Below are 23,640 nucleotides of genomic sequence, written 5' to 3'. Positions count from 1 at the left end.
ACTTTGTCTGGGTAATTAGGCCTCCTCCATCTTCATTTGTAAGAATTTTAAACAAAGATGGTTTACCTTGCCCCCCGACTTAGTTTATTTTGTGTGAGGATAGGGTGACACTCTTGCTTGTTCTGGTGGTGTCATTTGTTCTCTGTCCTCATGGTTGTGTACCTTTGCTTGCTGGTTGCCGGCTTTCCGTTCTGGCCTTGTTTATGATATGATCCGTTGCAAAAAAAAAAAAAAAAGAATAACTCCTTACTTTTTTTTTATTTTCATGCTCATTTACATTATGCACAACTCTATGCTCATTCACATTATGCACAACTTCATGCATATGCCGAAGAGAAGAAACTACAACTTGAGCTAGAAAATTTAAATATTAAAGTAAATACTTAAATTTATAAAAATAAAAAATAAATAAATAAAAGCATTTTAGTGTGTCTATGAAATAAAAAAGCAATTTAATTTTTTTTCTTACTATTATATATTATATCAAATTTTATTATAAAAAAAAGTATATAAAATACTTGATTTGGGACAAGGGCATTTTAGTAATCATACTGGTTTATAGTCCGATTCTGCTGAATTAGTAAACAGCTTTATGGAATAAGTGTCATTTCTATTCCGATTCCAGAACATTTAAGTAAGTGAGACGTCTCAGATTTGACTCACATAAATAACGATGACGTATATTGAGTTTGATATTTATTTCATAGATGATTTATTGTGTGGCCTAACTCAATCTTCCATCTCCTTAGAGTAAAATATCATTGTATAAAAAAGAAAAAGAAAATTGAATATACGTAATTTATATTTTTTTTAAACATCTCTTGCTAATTAAATCAGAGTAAATTAATGAAAGTGGTGCATCCTTTTCATCTCAAATATTATGTGATTAATCATTGTTTTGTTTCCAAAATGCTGAATGAATATGACAAACACATGCACGTAAAAGCTAATTGTAATGTAAGCAGCATCTAAGCTCAAGCTTACTGTCCGATTATCATTAATTTTGATAATTCTGCAGGTTTAGCAGGTATATCTCGTATAATTAATTAAATTAATTAATATTGTAACGATAACTTCATTATTTCTGATTCCTTCAGTTCATCGTGTAAATGTCTTTCAGAAGTTGCAGTGCTAAAATTGTTCCCTTCGGACAAGGATTGTCTGCCCTCCTATGCTCTCCTGTTTTGTGTGGTCATTGTTAAGCCACGTCACCATTTTATATATTTTTTTTATAGAGATAATAAGACAAAAATGAATAGTAATATAAAATATTGATGTGCCTTAACCGTGACTACACAAATAAGAGGGCATGGAAGGGCACCGAAAGTGGAAGGACAGACAATCTTTGTCTGTTCCCCTCACCCACTTGGTGACTTTATATTTTTTTCATTTTTTATTTATAATTTTTTAGAGCTTTTCATGCACCCACTTGGTGACTTAAACCGTAATTCAATCTTAAGGTTTTATTAACTTTAACTTAGTTGGTTTTATTACCCCTTTACCTTTCGTTATTCTTTTTAATATTTCATTCATCATTTTGCCTTTCTCTCAGATTTACAATCGTTGGTTTTACTTTTACCCTTGCAAAGAAAAGTAAATTATCAAGTCTAAAATCTTGTGAGAATAACATATAAGCAAATATGGCCTAAATTAAATATTTTGCTCCATATTGTTTGTATTGACATACTCTTTCTTTTGCTAAAAAATTGTAACGTAATACAACGAACTGTCACTAATATAGATTGGGACAGAGAATGAAAAATTCATCGATCTAACAGTTTTAAATAGTTTTTGTTTTAATGATATATGTCTCCACTTGATTAGAGATGCCTCACATTTAACTCACATAGATAACAATAACGATATATTGTAGATCAATAAATGCATTCTCATCACTTTCAAATTTACATTGCAAAAAAGTCCTAGAAAAGAGAACACACATCATAGGACATGTGTGGGCTATCATAATATGAAGTACTACTTGACCTATAATTGAGCTTCCATGAGGAGAAAAGCATTAGTTGTGGCATTTTTTTCTAGTATGGAATGGTGTATATTATATATTGGAATCCTTGATCGTTGGATCATTGGCTATTAGACTCTTGGCCAAACATTTAACTCTTTATTCATTCGGTGCATATCACACACTAGAACATAGTAGAATTTTCCCTTATTTTGACCCAGTGTGTAATAAATTAATGTCAAGATTAAAATGCAAAACTCTAATTTCAGTACCTTTGTGGTCCAAAAGCTGCAATGGAATCAAGTGCACAAGAGTTCTTTCCTAACCCATTAAAATTTGGAGTAGGATTCTTTACACAAGGCAAAATATCTTTTTCACCAATGAAAACTATGCAGGTACAACTCAGAAAAAAGAAAAAAAAAAGGTTGCCTATGAAAGCTCCATATAACCAGTTCTGCAAAAGTGAAGGAGATCTAGGTTGGTGATCAAGATGGTTGGAAACTTTCACACATGAATATGATTGATGATTTTGATACTGATCTTATCTTTGAGAATCTGAGGGGGCCTAATTTTTCTTGATTTCACCTTGTCTAAAGTGGATTATATAAGAAAAATTATAGATTACAATGATAATAACTATCCAATAAGGGCATGCTAAAATTTGAAATTTGTTAGACTTTTAGCCAAAGTGAGACTTTAAGAATTTTAATTACTTGAAGCCGGTTCGAGCATTATTCCTAAATTTTGAAAGGAAAAAAGAAGGATAAATACCTTGATTTTGTTAAAGAAAATGTCTGCTTTTCAAACTTCCAATCTTGATTGTGTTAAAGAAAATGTCTACTTTTCAAACTTCCAATGTTCCAATTTGCTAACCTTAGAGATAAAAGCATAAAAGCATCTCCAAGAGAATTGCTAAATTCACATTTTTTAGAAATATGTAGAGCAACATAGAATCTCCTTTCTCACCGTTACCTTTAATTTTTTTTTTTTTTTTTTGAAGGTAAGAATTTCATTATATTCGAATTGAAGGGTTTATATTAAAAGTCAAAGTATTAAACAACCACTCTAACTCAAAATAGTCCCAAACATAAAAGCCCCCTCCTGTAAGGCGAAAGAGGCTACTCCATATTACAAATACGAGCTGAGGAGCAAAAATAAAATCCACTAACGCTAGTCGCTGCTTCACATATTGAATATAAAGAAGAAGCGCTTTAGTTACAACATTTGGTTGAACCTTGCCATTAATCATATCCACAAGACACTTAGAATCTGATTCAATCTGAACCACATCAAATTCCATATCAACACAAGCCAACAACGCCGCCCGCATCACTTCTGCCTCCGCCATTAAACGAGACTCAAATGAAAAATTCCCCACTTAAACTTAAATTTAAATAATAAATTATGTTTGGACCTCAGTTGGAGATTGTTTTTTGTGACATGGCTAAAACGAGCCCTATTGACACACCCCGATCGAGATCAGGGCATGCTGGCCGTCACGTGGAAGTGACGTAACCATATGCACAGTGCGGAAGCTAATAAAATAATAATAAAAGTACGAATAAATAAAAACCAGCTTTACACAAAGTAAGAACATACATGTGCGAGCGTAAGTGTGAAAAACAAAGTTCAGAGCACGAAGACCTAATGCAATCCGGGAGAAGTAACACTACAAAAACACACCCAAAGGTGGTCCTACACTGGTGATAATCTGTCAGATAAGCCGGGGAAATCCTCTGGGGAGCCACCAAAAGTGCTAGCCAACTAGAACCTGGAAGGGCGCAAAACAAAAAGTGTGAGTGGGCAAAAACAAAGCTTTTCAAAAACCATTTCATAAACAAGATTCTAACCCCTCGCCGTAAAACCTGTGTACTTCCCAGAAAAATAGAATATACATATATATAAGTCATGCTCAGAAATATGCCATGCCAAAAGCCTCAAAATAAAATGCAAGTGCTCAGGTAATGCCGAAACAATGTCATGTAATCTGTCAGCCGGAGTCACCTAACGTGACCTGTACGGCTGAATATAGAGCTCAAATCTCCATCTCACTAATTATACCTGCACACGAGTCGGAACCACCTAGAGTGGTCTGTACGACACGACTGGGTGTATAATAAGTACGCTCAAGTGTTACGATCACGTGAAGGCTGGGCGAATAATCGCGGGTCACCTACGAGTCGGAACCACCTAAAGTGGTCTGTACCACAGGACTGTGCACCTAACTTGGATCCAAGATGAACGTGTGGTACGGGAGGTGAACATCACGTGAAGGACTGTGCCTAACTCTGGGCGGGAGCACTAACACGGGGGGTGCAGGTTATGAGCTCTCTATGCATCTCAAATCACTACCGAACATAAACATAAATCATAACTCACCTGACACTTACCTGTGCGTCTGCAGCACCAAATATATATACATATACGACTAATAATGCGTAAATAAATGACAAACAATAAGCATGGCATATAAATGTATAAACGTTTCATTTCACTTTCTGGGAAAAGCATAAGTATATAGGTATATACGGAAAACCAAAAGCCCACTCACTGGTATGTAGAAGGGTCGTAACCCCCTTGCCTCGAGTGACCGCGCTCGTCCTCGGGATAGGTATCACCTATATGCGAAACAACTATAAAAACGTTAATTTTAAAGCACATAACCAACATCACGAAATAACTTCTCATACAATGCTCAAATGTGGTGTATGAATACACCAACGCGATCTACTCAACCTCAGAAACATCCCCATATTTTTAGAAAAAATTTCTGACGCCGCACGCGCCCCCACGCGCCGGCCAAGGCACGGCCACACGCGCAGGCACGTGCCTAGCACACTGACGGCGTCAGTTAACGCCGTCAGGAATATTCCGTTAAATCTGACGGATTCCGTTAACGCCGTTAGGAATATTCCATCCAAACTAACGGAATATTCCTTCGTCTTCTCCGGCCAAACTCCGGCACCATCGCCTGCGCCGGAAAACCGGGAAAACTTTAAAACCTTGTATCTTCTTCGTTTCAACCAAATTTCACAAAATTGGTACCAAAATGAAGCTTACAACAAGAGGAACAAATCCATACCACTTTCAAGCACTAAAACCCACAGAATCTCGGCGGGAAAGCACCACCAACTCCGGCCAAGCTTGTAACTCACGATCCCGACGTCCAAAACCTTCAAACGAACCACCCCGAGCCTCCTAAGGACCTCACCAAGCTTCCTACAAGCTTGAAATTCCCAAAAACACAAGAATTAACATGTGCATGAACAGTGACCAAATCGGGGTATCCCGAGTTCGACGTGAAAACGAAGGTATCCTTACCTGAAATAGGTATGGTTGAACTCCCAATGACCTCACGAGCACGAATATGTAATTTGTTTCCTCGATCTGTGAAGGTTTCAATGGTTTTGGTTGTCGTCCGTACAAGAAGAATAGGAATGGGAGAGAGAAAGGGCTCGGGACAGGGCTGGGAGAGAGGGTAAGTGAGTGTGGTGTGTGTGTGGTCCAAAACCAGCCAAGCAACACCCAAAACAACCATAATAGGGGAAAAATCGTCATTTCACCCCTACGGTTTGAAAATCCGGAACGGGCTGTCACACCTATGGCCCTGTGGCCCTCGGTTGGAGATGGAGGCAAATATAGCCATGTACCGTTCATTAAAATATTAATATCTTGGAGGACCAGAGGGCTAAAACGAACCCTTTGGCCAACCCTCGGCTGGAGATGGCCTAAAAAGCCTAATTTCTCGTACACAACTGGGGTGAAGGTTGTCAATAGTCAACACCAACAATGAAGAGAGAGAGAGAGAGAGAGAGAGAGAGAGAGAGAGAGAGAGAGAGAGAGAGAGAGAGAGAGAGAGAGAGAGAGAGAGAGATAGGTGGAGATGCTAATGCTAATGTCACCTAAAGTTGTTGAAGTTCAACAGTTCTATGCTATTGCATACAAGTTCTTTGTGCATGCTTATTTCGGAATACACTGGTTGCCCTTCTAAGTTTCTAACAATGAAGGCATTCATGAATATTAATAGATATTTGTGTTCTTCTGGTTTGGTGTTTCGGTGTCTGAAATGTCAAGCTAAGAAATGGGTTCTTTGCTATACCTGCACTGCATAATAATTTCTCGATGTACCACTTTCTTGAAGGTCCAAACGTACATTGCATTGCAGTTGTGTTATGCAATTATGCAGATACAAACTCTGCATTGCAGTTTTCATTTTATTATAGTCAAATTAGCTAATGTTCTGCAGTTATTACATTCTAGTTAATGTTTGATCTATTAATTTCACAGTGGTTTTGCTTATGGAATTGCATAAGACCAGTGAAACATATTCGTTTCCATTCCGTTAAGTAAACATACCCTGAGCTACACTAGAAAGGGAAGAAGGTTTCAACTCGTAGTAGGTTGAAAAGAAAAACCCAGCCAACGCAATTCACCACGTGCCCGTGAATTTAGGTTTTAGTGAGTCCAAAAGAAAAGGAAGTATATACTACTTGTATGCATTACAAATAAGACCCATCATCTAAAAGAGAGAACAAGGATGATACAACCACCTGCCAATCTCACTAATGTTTGGATTTTGATTGCATGATGGTAAAGAAGTGTCCTTAAAGGCATTACTGAATGGATAGTGAAAGCCAGAGGCCAGCCATGCTCTTTGAATGGCTCACATGGATTGGGGAAAAAAGGACCAAAAGGTGTCCCAATTCTTTGTCATTTTTAGTGCCAGATTTTAGTTTTTATTTGGAAGTTTAAATTAATTAAATTTATGCTGAGCATGTTAGATAGGCTGTAACTTAAGACTTAATAATTTATTAATCATATTGATGTTATTCTTAACAATTGACTGCCACCAATATACTGTGTGTCTTCATCGATCATATAAATTAGTGAAATAATAAAGAAGGATAAACAAAGAAAGTTTAAGAATTCGTCTGGAACTGCTCCTTCAAAAATTTAAAAGCAGTTTCACTAGAATCACTTCTATTAGAAGCGTATTGGAATTTTTAATAAAAATGCAAGTGCTCCCTAAAAAAGCATTTGAAATGTTTCTTCAACAAAGCACACAATAGTAGCTTTTTCCATAAAACAATTCAATCGCTCTTTTAAACCTAAAAGCACTTCTAACTTTTCTGCTAATTAAACATAGTCAGAAGCCCTTTTGATGATCCAAAAACGTTTTTAGTTATTTTAAAAGCACTTCCAAAACAGCCCTTAAATTAAGAATATATATGTTTTTCTCCGGAAACACTCAACTTGTAATTCTTCTTGTCTTGTGATATATGGAGATGTTGGATTTAAAGAAAGATGCAACTAACTGATATTGTTGTCATGTACTCTTTATTTAGTAATTGAATTTGTTATCAAGTATCATATCTTTTGCTTTCTCAAGCACAACCAAACTACAAGTTCATATGAAATTCAATGCAGTCTTATGTCATGTTAGTCAGCAAATATGCTAATAGTTTCTAAGATGATCTCGAATATATATGTAGGAATAAAAGAGCACAAGCATGAACTTGGCGGTTGTGCTTGTGCACTTGCGGGAAACACAACTTTTTGGGACTAAATTTAATAGATTTACTTTTTTTTTTTTTTTTTTTTTTTTTCGTACTCTTTTTTTTGGAGGAGAATCTATATGTTTTATTTTACCATTGATCTGGAGGAAATGCTTCAATCAGCAACTATAATCATGCAAAGTAGAGAAATTATGCACTATACTATATAGAGCAGCAACGGTTCGTTGCTTTTCATCCTTTTCTACCATGATTTTCCAATATGCGGTTGTTGTTGATGCGTGCACTTCCACATCCGCATCAGTTGATGAGTCATGACCTTTATCAAATTTGTCAAATTATCATAGAGACAGGTTAAATATCTACTTCTAACAACGTCGAAATTGTTCCTAACTTAGTAATTACCACATGCACAAGCTATCAGGTGTGGAGTTTTATGACAAAAAGCCTTGGTACTAGTTGGAGTGGATTTAGAATATTTAAACTCTTCTTTCTCCTTCATATTGCTCATGTGGGATATTTCAACACGCCCCATCATGTGGGATCCAATTAGTGGTTCACATGTGGGAGATCTACACATGGCAACTACGTGGAGCCATGGGGACTCACCCTACACATGGGGCCAAGAGACCCCACCATCATTGCACGAGGCCAAGGGGACCCACCCATCAGGTGGCAGTACGAGACCGCTCCCTGACTTTGATACAATGTCAAATTATTAGAGAGACGGACCAAAGACCCACTTCCAACAGCATCAAGATTGTGCCTAACTTGATACTTACCTCCTACATAGTCTGTCAAGTGTGAGGTTTTATCACAAAAGGCGTCATTGTTAGTTGGAGTATGGTCAAGTTATTTATACTATTTTTTTATCAGAGATATGGTTGATGTAGGATAGTTCAACACGCCCTCTCACGTGAGACTCAATTAGTGGGTCACACGTGAGAGATATATACATCGGAAACCATTTGGAGCCAAGGGGACTCACCCTACACAGAGGGTTAAGGGACCCATCATCATCGCACAGGGTCAATGGAACTCACCCATCACGTGGCAGTAAAGACCAGCTCCATGGCTCTAATACCATGTCAAACTATCAAAACGACAGGTTAAAGGTCCACTTGCAATAACACTGATATTGTCCCCAACTAATTGCCACTTTCATAGTCTAACAGGTATGAGATTTTATCACAAAAGGTCTCGGTATTAGTTGGAGCGGAGTTGGGATGTTTAAACTCTTCTTTTCTCAGAAATATGTGAGTTATCTCAACAAAATCCACTTTCAATTGTTACACATCCTAAATGGCAATCACACAAATTTCACAAGCACCCAAACAAGGATCATACACTGGAAGTAGACCGATGTGGATTGGAAGCGCACATATCAACAACAATACACATTGGCCAAACACAAGAGAGAAAGGGGAAAACGCAATGAACCCTTCTATGTAGGTGTTAATTCATTTTTTTTATGTCCTTGATGCTCTACAAGTTTCGGATGGCGTCTCTACAAATTTATTTTTGACATAAAATCTAATCGAGCCAAGCCAAATGGCCGTACACCGGATAACAGTCCATTTATGCTAATATACATGTATATTAATTAGTATACATGAGAAGCCGTCGGCCAGGACTACTTGGTAATGAGGCCAAAAATAAGTGAAATTGGCTGAGCATGACAAGCTGTTAAAAAAATGTAGGCACAAGGAGGATCTGGTCTCTTTCTTGCGCAGCAAGAATCTGAGAATGCCATGTCGGTATCATCACCACCACTTATTCGGACTAAACTGCCGAAATGCGTGTTGAATTTGGATTTGGAGGAGCTGGGATTGCTGCTGATGTTCTTGCATAAGCGCTTTGAGTGTGCCGAGCTACTCAGGGTTCTTGATGGGTTGACAAAAGAGGTTGTTGAGATGAGGGCTGAAGAGATTAGGGTTTCTGATGCTTTGAGGGCCATATTCGAAACCTTAAACGGTCCATTGAGGAGGAAATTCAGATACAACAGTTGTTCCAAGAGATAGGGTATAGTTTCTCCTCTGTTAAGGATTACTGGAAGAAGATGAAACTTCTTCAGGCTTTTTTGTTCCCGATTTTATGGGGCTGTTTGGTTCTCGTGATGTGTTATAATCTGTTGTACTTTGTTTTTCTTATGATGCTTATATATCCAATGGAAGATGTAAAAGAATTGATCACTCAAAATGAATCTTTCTATTAATATTGGACGCTTACCAGTAATCCTTGCAAGAGCAATCTCCGTTCTTGAAATGGTGGAATCGTATTCGATCCCTCATTATTATCTCTCGTCGGTACACCTTTGAAATTAGTTTCATAACAGCATGGCAGTTCTCACAAGACCGCAAGTTCTTCACGATCCGAATTTCAGACCCTGGACGTGTTCTAATCAGACCAAAGGCAAGAGCAAGCTTCTCACTGTGGTGACTCAATTGAAAAGCTTTCTCCTCATTGTCGATTTCAAGCAAAACCTCTGAAAGTTTGGGACTGTACCCTTCTTTTCTCAAATAATCTTCTATTTCTTCCAACTTTCTGTAAATTGTTTCGGCTTCAGGGTGTCCTGAATCTCCGACAGCAAATTCGTGGATTTCCCCATCAACCTCAATCCTACTAAACCCTGGTGGCTTTACTAGTCCTTTTTGCTTCATCAAATCTCTAACCTTTGCTTTGTCGTGCCATTTTCCTGCTGATGCATACACATTGCCAATAAGTACAAAACTTCCGCTATCATTTGAGTTCGTCTTTAGCTGTTGAAGATATTTTATCAAGCGTTCCGCTCGATTGGTATCGTTATGCACTTTGCATGCCCATATCATGTTTCTGAACAAAACTGCATCAGGTTCCATGGGCATTTTCCTGATGAACTCTTCAGCATCTTTCAAATGACCCGCTCTAGCAAGGAGGTCTACCATGCATCCATAGTGTTGAATTGTAGGCCTAACTCCATAATCCTTCTGCATACTTGTCATGTACGCGTAACCTTCCTCAACCCGACCTGCATTCCTACATGCCGATAAAACTGCAGTCATAGTCCTCCCATCAGGTTTCACACCAAAATCTTGCATTTTACTGAACAATTCAATAGCATCTTGACAATGGCCATGGCTTGCAAGGCCGGATATCATAGCCGTCCATGCAAAAACGTCTTTATCCACAACGTCATTGAAAACCCGCCTTGCACTCTGCATACATCCACATTTTGCAAACATATCAATAAGGGCAGTACTAACATTAGGCTTCAAACCAATCCCACTATCCTCAGCAACCCCATGCACTCTCCTTCCTACGCCCAACGCCCCTGTCTCCGCACACGCTCTCAAAACTGACACCACCGTTGCATCATTCACCTCAACCCCATCATCCACCATCTTCTCAAACAACCTTATCGCCTCCACGGGCCTCCCATCGTCAACAAACCCATCAATCATTGAAGTCCAGGACACCACATCTCTGTCAGACATTCTCTCGAACACCTTATAAGCAAGACCCGACTCCCCACCCAAAGAGTACATATGAATCAACGAGTGCTGGATATACCGGTCCAACCCGAGACCCGACTTGACCATCAACCCATGAAGCTGTTTTCCTTCATGGGTCAGTCTCAAACGGGCACATGACTTGAGGAGGAAGGGGTAGGTGAACTTGTCGGGGCGGGGCGCACGGCGGGTCGGTTCGGCAACCATGGGTAGAAAGAGATGGAGGGCCTGAATGGGGTCGGAGCTTTGAGAGTAGGCTCGGATCATGGTGTTGTAGTGGTAAGAGTTGGGGGTAGGGAAGGAGTCTAGTATGAGACGGGCGTAGGCGAGGTTGCCGGAGGGGGAGAGAGCAGAGAAGGTGAAGAGCTTCGAGAGGTTCTGGTTCTGGTTATGGTGGGTGCTGCCTGTTTTGAGAATTTGGGCATGGAGTTGGATGGCTTCAGACATGGTGGTGATCTCCATTGCTTTGAGGGAGAATCAGCAATGCTGCTCCACTCGTGCATGGCAGCTCCTTTCTAGTAGATTTTGCTGTCTCGGTCTTATCCCATTCAGACTTCTAATTTTAAACTTGTCTACTACATTTTTGAAGTTCTTTTTTTTTTTTTTTTTTTTTTTTTTTTTTAAGCAAACAATAGACTTTGTTAGAGTAGACGATAGATTAGAAAATTTAAGAAGATAGCACATTAGAGCATCTCCAAAGGAGATGTCAAAAGATAAATGTCAAATGTTAAATTGATGGTTGACGTGGCAATGTCAGATTTTCTTTTTTTCCAACTTATATGTTTATTTGTTATAAATGATATTTGTAGGACCTATTTTAAAAAGAAATCAATTAAAATACATTTTTCAAGATCTATAATTGATGCATTAATAGAATCCACATAATTAAATAATTAAAAAAAATTGACATCACCTTTTCTCATATGTCAAATTTGACATATGAAAACTCATATGTCAATCCACATAGGATTGACATATCTGTTGGAGCTCACTCTTACCTTCAAAATTGATTACAAGAAATTCCACCTAGGATTTAACATCTCCTTTGGAGATGGTCTTATTTGTGCGATGTGGAGTTAGGAAGACAATGTATGTTAGAAGCATAACTAGATAAAGTTTGATGTGTTTTAAGATTTTTAAAACTCATCTACTACATTTTAGAAGATTTAGGAAGAATATTTAATGAAATTCATAAAAAAAAAACAGATGTTTTATCTAAAAAAATTCAAAAATGAGGTGTCTATCTCAAAGCCCCTCTTGATAAAATGAGGTAATATGAAACACCAAATTTGAAGAGTGAGTAGAAGAATAAAGTAAGACAGAATAAAATGTAATGTACAAACACTTTCAAAGAAATAAATAAATAAATATGGAGCATAGCTAAAGAAAAAAAATTTACTACTTGCTTTGTCCCATGAATTGTCATTTGGTCTCATTTTATCCACTGAAATTAGTATTGTCTCACTTTACTATCTGAAATTGTCATTTGGTCCCATTTAGTCTTAACTCACCTCATTTTTATTCATTCTGTCAAATAGACATTATATTAAAGGTTAATATGGACATTTCATTTTTGACACAACTATTTGGCTCCAACTTGCCTATTAAAACTTTGGCCAAAAAAAAAAAAAAAAAAACTTGCCTATTAAAACAATGGCTCTAACGAAATGAATGAAAATATAAGATAAAAATGTAATAAAAATGCCAATTTCAGAAAATAGACAGACGAAACCAATTTTATGAAGCAAACATGAGGCTAAACGAGGGTTTCAGCTTTCAGCTGTAAATATAAAAAAAAAAAAAAACAAACAAAATAAGAGGGCTCTCGTTCTCTGTCGCCTATGCTTTGCTCGTGCCATCGTCCAAATTTCATTGCCTGAGCCCTTGAAACCGTAAGTTGCTCGATTCAAAGTTTTCCCTTCTTGGGGTTTTTCTTTTTGTTCCATTTTGCCTGCTTTAATTAAACTGGAATATAATAACAGTGTCCTAATTTTGAGGTGTTGTATATTTGCATTGCTACTTACTTTCAATTGGGTTTCTTTCTCCTCCTCAGATCTGGCTATACTCACTTTCAATCTTTTTTCTGGTTTCCTGGGAGTTTTAATTTGGAAGCTAATTTAGCCTATCATTTCTATAATTTTTAATTTTTTTTTAATACTATTTTTCTTTTCTTTTTCCAATTTATGGACTGATTTGTTTCTGTAATGTTGGTCTGATAGGGTTGTGATCTGAGAATTATGGTGAAGGACACTGCCTACTATGAAGTATTGGGTGTCAATGTCGACGCCTCTCATGCTGAGATAAAAAAGGCTTACTATCTCAAGGTAGTTAGAAATTCTCCCTCTCCCAATTTCTTCATTGTTTTCGCTTTTGGAAGCAATTTTAACTGTTAACAAGAACAATTTTGTTTTCCCCAATCAGGAGTTTCAAAAGTTAGTAGTTCTTTTTTGTTACTTATAGCTGCCTATTTAAGTTAGTGCACTGTTTGAATTCAGCAGCATGGTTCGGTACAGTTCACACAACTTTAATAGGTATCTGGCTTGGAACATATACTCTCTTTTTATTTTATTCTTGTTCTCTACGAAATATTGCCATTTCCTGCAACTATCGGGCTTCGAAGGCCTCAAGATTACTGTTTGTCCAAAGCTTTAAGCACATCACAGAACTGATCCTTACGCTGCATTGATCCGTATATTAGTTATGGTCCGCATCGTTATGCACTGTGCTTTGCTGTATGTTTTCTTGATTTCTTTCTCATGTTTAAAATATATGGAATTTCTTCTTGTTATATTTCTATGCCCAGATTTTATTTATGTTTGGATAGAGACATATACTCAATTATAATATGGGGTTTATGTGTTGTTTCTAGGCAAGGCGTGTTCACCCTGATAAAAATCCTGGAGATCCAAAGGCTGCCGACAATTTCCAGGTAAGCTAACCACAAATCTGTGCCATTAAACTTCATTGTCTATAGACAAGCAAATCTTGTGATTGAAATTTCATATGGATAACCATCACTATACTTGTGTTCATCTTGTTGAGCTTATAAAATCGATGTGTGTTTTTTTTTTTTTGGAAACTCCCAAGATGCAACGTTGTAAAACAAATACTCAAGTCTCAGAGAATTATGTTGTAATTTGATGGGAACTTGAATTGGGCAACTATGCTTTGTATATGTGCTACCCCACCCTGAACGTACATGTACATTTCCTCCCCAGGCCAGTTGTATATTTGGCTGGTTGGTTTGTTGAAGAGTTGTGGGAAAGTACAGGAAAATGTTTCATTCGCATCTAAATGCTGCTTTTTATTTAAGTTTTCTTGTCATATTGTGTCTTAATTTCCTGGTTATTGTATTTTCATAAAGGCACTTGGCGAGGCTTATCAGGTTCTAAGTGATCCAGAGAAGCGTGAAGCATATGACAAGCATGGAAAGGCAGGCATACAACAGTAAGTTTTTACAAACTAGGGAATATAATAAGGGAACTGTTATTGCCACTCCAAAAATCTCATTGTGCATTCCTCACAAGTTTATTTTTCTTTCTAAATATAGAAAGTTTGGAGTGCACCATGATAATTTTGGAGTGCCAATAACAATTCTGTATAAGGATCGTTTAAATATTTTATCATTGAAAAGCAATCCTTTAAGATATTATGCGATTTTGTAATTTCCTGGAAAGAGTTGTTATGCATTTCTAAACATTTCCTCCAATTAGTCTTCATGATATTAAGTTGTGCCTAAACGAAGTTTTTCTAAATTGTAGATGATGTTTTTTCTTCAGTTGTATCTACAAGTATAGTGTTGAAATGATTTTTGTAAGAGAGTATGTTCAAGGGAAACATGGTGGAAAATACCTATGTCTGCAATTCTGTTTTATCTTTCCAGGGATTCCATGGTAGACCCTGCAGCTGTGTTTGGAATGCTTTTTGGAAGCGAATTCTTTGAAGATTATGTAGGTCAACTTGCTTTGGCTTCTTTGTCATCTGTTGAAATTGAAGAAGAGACACAGGACCCTGAAGTCCGTAGGCAGAAAGTCACAGAGAAAATGAGGGTATGTATTTTAAACTGGTGTTAACAATATATTGGTTTTTCAGTATGCATAATTAAATCCTCTGCCTATTTTTTATGTTATTTTTTTATTATGTAGGCCTTGCAGAAGGAAAGGGAAGTAAAGCTCATAACTATTCTGAAAGATCGCCTTCAACCATTTGTTGATGGTTGTACAGATGATTTTGTAAAATGGGCAAATTCAGAAGCACGACGCCTCTCATCAGCTGGTATACCCCTTTCTTTGTCTTCCCCAAAAGGACTATTTTATTACCAAAAGGTTTAAAAATCTGTAGTTATGACTTTGTACCTGGTCATTTTCTTGTAACAAAAAATTGACTCATTAGTAGCTACTGAAGATAAAGCTCAATTTTAACTTTCGATAAGAAAATGCCTAAGGAAAATGAAGCTTAATTCTCACTTCTAACAAAACTCACCAAATGGCATGCTTTGTTCCAAACATAAATAAATAAATAAACCGGAAAAATATTGCATTCTCACCAATTATATTTTTGATTTACACTTCAAAACTTTTCAATGCTAACTAAATGAAACCTTATTTTTGCGTTGTGCTTGCTGCAAGCTGTAATTGATTTTTTTTTATTAGCCTTCGGTGAGGCTATGCTGCATACGATTGGTTATATTTACACGAGGAAAGCTGCAAGAGAAATTGGAAAGGACAAACGATACATGAAGGTACCATTTTTAGCAGAATGGGTGCGAGATAAAGGACATCAGATAAAGTCACAGGTAGCAGCAGCTTCAGGTAGACTTTCTGCTATTAAGGGGTTCTGTTTGGTGACTGCCGGTATATCCTTCAATGTAAAAATTTGTTATGGTCCGGGAAACTCATGATTATCTTGATCTGTGCAGGTGCTGTAGCTTTAATTCAACTACAGGAAGATCTAAAGAAGTTGAACCAAGTTGAAAACAAGGAAGAGACCTTAATAAAAGCCATTGAAGATAAGAAGGATCTAGTGCTTAATTCCCTATGGCAGATTAACGTCGTTGATATTGAGTCAACCTTGTCACATGTCTGCCAAGCAGTGAGTTCCAGTATTTCCTTTCTTAAGCCTAATAATAGTAATTCTTCCGGCAAGCTATTACTTTGCTGTATTGGGTGAATATAATTGAAAATGGCCTCAAGTAAAATTTGAAATCATTAAGAATTGTTTTTTCCTTTCAGGTACTTAAAGACCCCACTGTGTCCAGGGATGTTTTGAGGGTTCGGGCTCAAGCATTGAAAAAGTTAGGAACAATCTTCCAAGTAAGCGTTTATTTTCCTTGAATTGTAGAAGTATATCATTCCAGGACCCAGAATTTTCTTTTTGCCTGAATTTTGAACTGAGTAATTGTTATTGACGAATGAAAGTTCTACAATCTCAAATTTTCATTATTTTTCAGGGTGCAAAAGCTGCTTACAGTAGAGAGAACAGTCTCCGCCATGAAAATGACACCAAAATAGATTCTGCTTCATCACCGTAATTGCTTCTTATATACAAAAAGCACTTCCATCGTCACTGTGAGGTGACGGGGTTTTAATAGCATCGTAGCCATCAGTTGAACTTTGAGGAGCATGTTTCCGCTTAATTTGGTTAGTTTAGTCTGGCACCCTTGACTTGATTCCCTTTGCTTGTTTCTGTTGTATTTAGTTGTACTTATTTTGTATGTACATGAATGAGCTACATAAATAACAAATAGTGTTTTCAAGGCTGGAAACCTTTTTGTTGAGCACCATAGCCTTAAAATCGGGTCAATGGTGGTGCTGGATTAGCCACATTTTTGCCTATCTTAGAAACATTTGTATTCAATGAATGAACTCCGCAAAGGTGGTGGTAAAGAATGAATGCCTAGTCAGACAACTGTTTGAACTATTTCTAAATTGAGGAATCTTAGCAGCCACTGGAGCGGGTGACTCCCGCAGTTGGTGTGCCTGCGCAAAGCATCTATTACATCTTGGCAGTCCTCTCTCTCTCTCTCTCTCTCTCTCTCTCTCTCTCTCTCTAATTATTCAGGCAAAGTTGAAGGAATGTTTGGTCCCAGTGACATTTGTATCTCCAAAAGATTAGGTTGCTGGTTACAATAGTCTTTGGGCCTACTCACTCCCTTTCCTCAAAAGTATAGACTGTTATGTGATCATCTTGCCCTTGGGTGTCTCGGTAGCTTACAAACCAAGAAAAATATGGTTACGGCTTTTGGTATTCTTTTTCTTTATTTTGCACTTGCATGTGGAGTACATGAGGCTACGAGAGGAGTGTCGAAAATTACTAGCCAAAATAAATAAATAAAGACTATGTGATGGCAAGTGCAAGTTGATGTGGCAAATACCCTCATAAAGAGATCAAATAAAGCTCTATTTGATAGGTTAAATTGAGCAAAAAGCGTCAATTATCTCTAAATTCCGTCTAGTGACCATTTCATTGAATGCTTGGTGGGCACCCCCTAGACTTTGTACTAGATAATCAAAGGGTTTGTACAAGGCAATAGGAGGGTCCACAAGAGGACCGTCCCATGCATTTTCTCTGACATTTGGAGGGGGTCTGACCTTGGTCTTTTAGTGGATCCACCCCTAACTATTAATAAAACTAGGGGAAATTTTATTTAAACCCGTATAACCTCTTTCTACACCCAACTTATTCTCTACACCCATATTATTTTCAATTTAACTATCAATATCTCTTTAAACTCAAATTTACTATCTAATCTAGCCTCACAAACTCAATTCAATATGTGAACTTTACACCCATATAGAAAATAAACCCAAAATCAGTTGGAGACAACTCTGTTTTTGAAACTATTTTCATATTTGATTCTTAAATGTGCGAACTTGCTACTCCAATATTTCTCATGAGAAAAGTGCCCATGTAGGATGGTGATGCTCTTCTCTTTTTTTCCCACTAGAGTTGAAAATATAGTCACATTGATATCCATTGTTCTCGTATGTATAGGACGGATGATATTCATTATCATCAATGTCCCAACCATCTTCTGTTTTAGTGCCACGGAAAAACCATATTTGCTTAATGCGTCAATAATATGGTATCTGGTGTGTTCTTGTTCATTGGTTTATGGAAATCATTGACAATTATTATTCTTGAATATATATCAAAGCAGAACCCGAGGACTTTATCAAAGCTGTGTTTTTTGTATTTGAAGTTGTTAGAAGTAAGAACAATTTTGCTAATTATCATTATGTTCCGGATTTGGACTTCACTTTTCTGAAGATGAATCCTTTCGCATTGGTTGATGGACGACACTGCTGCTTTCAAGAACTTCAAAAAATACATTTCTTCACTTCAGTTGTTTTTACCCTCTCTGTTTTTGTTATGTATATGCCAAACTATTTACTAGTGTTTTAGCTTCATTATTTTTATGTTTCAGTTGGTGGCAGTATTGAATTCTCAATGCCCTTTGGAAGAGTTATGAGTCCTATAGAGAAATTTACTCACGGGCTAATAAAGACATTCTTTGCAAGCATTCTACTTTTAAACTCTTAAAAAATTAAAATCAAAAGAAAAAAAAAAACCTTGCATAATTGGTTTATATCATATTAGTTGAAGGATTTGAAACTTGAAAATCATCATCTGTCGGTCAAAATGAACGTGTGATCAAGATTGAGTGATGATAGAGTGTGATTATTGAGTGTGGATTTATTAATAAATTTAAGTTTTATTATTAATTTCATCTTGTACTTGATGATAATTATTCAATAGGATAAAAAAGACAATTCACATTTAAAATTTAAGTTAGGTATAGAATGAGGTTATATGGGTTCAAATAAAATTTCCCTTGAATGAGAGACTATTTTGTTTTGCAAATGTATCAAATAAATTAACCATGTATGTATCAAATAAATCAACAACCTCTGTACATATCAGCCTAAAAATATAGATACTTTGAGAGGAAAATTTCCCTTTTATCTATTACTATACATAAAATAGGAGAAATAAACTATATTAATTTTAACACATTGGTATTGTCATGAATTTGTAATATTTCAATGAAATAAATGAGATGTTGTCTAAGGACTACGTAGCTAGTGCCACTACTGGAAAAAAATAAATTACGAGAAGAACAAGAACCGTCTCCTAAAACCAACAATCATCGCTTGAAAATTTACCCAATGGAAGTTTGTAGGTCAAAATTTGTCGTGTCAACACTATCATAAATATATTTTCCCAACGGCAATATGATTACATTGATTAACTTATATTTACCCTACGACAATTGCGATGACAATTTGGTGGGCAAACTTGCATTGACTGTTCTTTACTCGGCAGAATGAAGTTTAATCGATGAAATTTTAGTGGTCGTGTCAACACTGGTTTTAAATTTCAACAGTTTAAAGCGATGAAGGCTGTTGTTGAGTAGGTAACACAAAATTATTAATTAATGCTTTGCTTCCAATTTGGTCGGTTTAGTTTAAGTAAACCGGCGGAATGATTCGTCCGACAAACGTAATAATTTTTTTTAAAAAAATAACAAATTAATTAATCAAACATATTTTTTTTTTAAAAAATTAACTTATTTAATATTAAAATATTAAACAAAATTATTTAATTAAAGTAATTGTCCATCGCAAATAAAAAAAAACAAGTAACTGTCCTTTGAAAAATAACCACAAAAAAAAAAAAAAAAAAAAAAAGAAGTCAAAATTTTCACATAGCCACGTCCACTGCTCCCTCCTATTCTGAACTTCATTGGGCGGATTGTTCAGAGCTTGTTGATGACTTTCTTGATCAGCATAGTAGTCGCGTAGCTTGAACATCCACTCTTTGAACTGTGCCGTCCGCAGCCCATAAATATAGTCAAACGTTTGCGGTTCACCATAACCAGTATCGAACTCGGTCTAAAATAGAAAGAAAAACAAACAAGCGTTAGTTATAAAAAAAAAAAAAAGAAAGAAAAACAAACAAGCGTTAGTTATAAAAAAAAAACAATAAATTGCTAAATACATATAATTAAATTTAATAAAAATATTATATGAAAAAATAAAACTGACACACCCCGTCCCGAAGGAGGGCATGCTGGCCGTCACGTGAGAGTGACGTAACCATTTGCACAGTTCGGAAGCTTTAAAATATACAACTTCTAAAATGAAACACCCGAAGGTGAGTCCTTATTTGGTCCATTCTGTCAGAACACCGTTGAATTTCCTCGTAGTCACCACACCTTTGCAATTCTTGAACCTGGAGGGGGCGCAAAACAAAATTGAGTGGGTCAGCAAAACAAACTTATTCAGAACTTTCTTTTCTCTTTAAATATACTAACCCCTCGCCGTAAAACAAGTATACTTTCCAGAAAATAAACATATATACGTATGTATAAATATGCCAAACATGCTCAAGGGTATATCATTCATGCTCAAGAATATGCCATGTCGGAAACTCATAATGAAATGTAAGTGCTCAAGCATAACTCATATCAATAACATATAATTTGGCAGCCGGGAGTCACCTAACGTGACCTGTACGGCTGCATATAGAGCTCCAATCTCAACTCAATAACTGAATCTGCACACGAGTCGGAACCACCTAACGTGGTCTGTACGACAGGCTTGGTGTAATATATATATATGCTCTAGTGCTACGATCACGTGAAGCTGTGCGATAAATCGCGGGTCACCTACGAGTCGGAACCACCTAATGTGGTCTGTACGACAGGCTGTGCACCTAACTTGGATCCAAGGCGAGCATGCGGTGCGGGAGGTGAACATACACGTGAAGGCTGTGCCCTGGCCACGGGCGGGAGCACTAACACCGGGGGTGCAGATTATGAGCTCTCTAAGCATCTCAAACTACTACTGCATACAAACATGAATACCACTTACCTGTGCGTCCACAGCACCAATACACATATATAAATGTATGCCACTACTAATACATGTGATGATAGTATTTCAATCGTATTCCAAACGTATTTCATACGTATATCAAATGTATTTCGTACGTATATCAAATGTATCTCAAATGTAGCTTACCTGGGCCTCCTCAGCACCATGCAACAGTATGCATAATTATGGTAATGCACATATTAAAATATGATGCATATATGACAGGATATTTAATTCGTATTTCTTTTTAAATACGTTTTCTGGGAAATACGTCAAGCATACGTATATATATATATATACTGAAAAATAACTGCCCACTCACTGATAAGTAGCCGGCTCGTAACCCTCACGCCTAGTTTGGTTACATTCGTCGTCCGTACAAGTTTCACCTATAACAGAATAATTATAAAATCATCAATTAAACGCACACACAAACATTCGTCCATAACTTTCTCATACGTTGCTCAATTTGGGTGTGTGAATATACCACGGTGATCTACACGACGTCACGAACGCGTGACAATTTTTAGAACTCAATTTGGAGCTCTCACGCGCCCCCACGCGCCCTGTTCACGCGCTGCCCACGCGCGCGTCTTCTTCCTCGCGTCGCCGGACTGGTTTCGCCGGCGGTGGGTGTTTTGCCGGAATTTCTGGGTAAATTTCAAAGTGTCATAACTTCTTCATTTCTTAACCATTTTCGACGTACCATATATCAAAATGAAGGTATTGACGAGAAGAACACATCCATACCTTCCTTGACCTCTAACTCGGTGTGGATTCACTAGAAAAAGCCCCGAAAGCTCCGGCCAAACTTTGAACTTGTCGTTCTCCGTGTTCCTACGTCAATGTTTCACGTAATTTATACCAAAATGAAGCCCTAATCATAATCTACCACGTTGGACTAGTTTTAGGGCTAAAAACAACGGAATCAAACTTTTCCAAAAATAAGAAAATTCGGCCGAACTTACAGTTCGTGATCCCGACGTCCAAATCCTTCAAACGAAGCACTCCGAGCTTCCTTAGGACCTCACCAAGCTTCCTACAAGCTTCAAAATCCCAAAAAAACATCAAGTTTTACGTGTGCATGAACAGTGCACACGCACAGTGAAATTGAAATCCATGTTTTCCGAAGTGAAACTCACCTAAAATTGGTACCATCGTGTTCGTGTGGTCTTCAGGAGTACGATGGTGGTCTTAGATCCTTCGTTGGTATAGTTTTAGGGTGGTTTGTGGGTGGTCCGTGTGAGTTCGAAGGAGAGAGAGAGAACTGACAGAGAGAATGAGAGATTTGTGAGGGAGGAGAGAGAGAGACAAGATGCAGAAATGGGGGAGAGATTTGAAGGATGTGGGATCCTACCCAATCCCCAAATCATCAAGTTATAACATATAAACCTAGTTCTAAGTCTTAAATTTAAGTCCCTAAAACTAATGAATATTCCAATTAACATTAGTTTAGGAACTTCAGGTAAAAACCACTGCCAACTTTACGCCCCTTAGTCCCGTTTAAGGGCGTCTTCGTAACTTCACGTCCTCGGAATTGAAAATTCCGGGACGGGTTGTGACAAAAACAATTACTGATAGTTGTTCCATTAGGTCGTGCTTCACATTGCCGGGAATATACTTCCATTTGTGGATAGTAATAGGTAGGCCTGGCAATTCCTAACACGACCCGATAACACGATACAACACGAAATTAACAAGTGTTCAGGTCGACATGATAACGAATCGGGTAGTTATCGGGTAACTCGATAAGCACATGTTAAGCTAACGGGTTGATTCGGGTATACACGTGGGCAACATGATAAGCAAAATATTAATTTAATAATTTTATAACCCTAAAAAAATACTAGAATAATTATATATATATATATATTAAATTTTAAATTAAATTTTATACCTCTAAAAACTATAATAATGATACATACAAAATAAATAGATTTAAATCTACTTAATATATATATATATATATATAGACACACACACACACACACACCACCATTGAACTTGATGGGATACGAATTATACGAAACTAATTTCAACGATCCAACCGTCAAACTTGTTTGTATATGCTTCGAGATCGCATCAGCAAAAAATTACAAAAAACAAACATTCAGAGATCAAGTAACGGGATAAAACTTTTCGACAGTTATAAACGAAAAATCACGATTTAACGGTTATTTTAACTTCGATTTTGATGATTTTTTTAAAAATACACTCCTTGACCCTATATGAATATAATGAGTGAATTCAATCTTCAATTTAAAATATTTACACTAGTGGATACCACAAAATCTTATGTTATACTTAATGAAAGTATGAATACACTTTTAAGTGTTAGTGAATCTATTGTTTTGATGGGATACGCATTCTACGAAACTAGTTTCAATGATCCAACCGTCAAACATGTTTGCATATACTTCGAGATCGCATACACCAAAAATTGCAAAAAACAAACATTCAGAGATCAAGTAACGGGACAAAACTTTTCGACGGTTATAAAACGAAAAATCACGATTTAACGGTTATTTTAACTCCGATTTTGATGATTTTTACAGCTACACTCCTTGACCCTATATGAATACAATGAATGAATTCGATCTTCAATTTAAAATATTTAAACTAGTGGATACCACAAAATTTATGTTATACTTAATGAAAATATGAATAAACTCGAAGTGTTAGTGAATCTATTGTTTTGATGGGATACGCATTGTGCAAAACTAGTTTCAACGATCCAACCATCAAACTTGTTTGTATATGCTTTGAGATCGTATACGCACAAAATTGCAAAAAACAAA

General features: G+C 36.9%; 2 protein-coding genes across 2 annotated transcripts; one reads left to right on the top strand and one right to left on the bottom strand.

Moving 5' to 3' along the window:
* Positions 1-9,645: 9,645 nt before the first annotated feature.
* LOC137726855 (pentatricopeptide repeat-containing protein At4g21065-like) lies at positions 9,646-11,487 on the bottom strand. Its single transcript, XM_068465811.1, has one exon. The coding sequence runs from the start codon at positions 11,424-11,426 to the stop codon at positions 9,702-9,704; it is 1,725 nt and encodes a 574-aa protein (XP_068321912.1). The 5' UTR covers positions 11,427-11,487; the 3' UTR covers positions 9,646-9,701.
* A 1,215-nt stretch (positions 11,488-12,702) lies between these two features.
* On the top strand, positions 12,703-16,728 carry LOC137725877 (chaperone protein dnaJ 10-like). Its single transcript, XM_068464706.1, has 10 exons — positions 12,703-12,856; positions 13,184-13,288; positions 13,834-13,893; positions 14,329-14,411; positions 14,848-15,013; positions 15,110-15,239; positions 15,617-15,775; positions 15,883-16,055; positions 16,196-16,276; positions 16,414-16,728. Exons 2-10 carry the CDS (start codon positions 13,202-13,204, stop codon positions 16,492-16,494), a joined length of 1,020 nt encoding a protein of 339 aa, XP_068320807.1. The 5' UTR covers positions 12,703-12,856; positions 13,184-13,201; the 3' UTR covers positions 16,495-16,728.
* Positions 16,729-23,640: the final 6,912 nt, after the last annotated feature.

This window comes from Pyrus communis, chromosome 2 (assembly GCF_963583255.1).
Source record: "Pyrus communis chromosome 2, drPyrComm1.1, whole genome shotgun sequence".
NCBI lineage: Eukaryota > Viridiplantae > Streptophyta > Magnoliopsida > Rosales > Rosaceae > Pyrus > Pyrus communis.
This window is presented reverse-complemented; position numbering and strand designations above follow the sequence as displayed.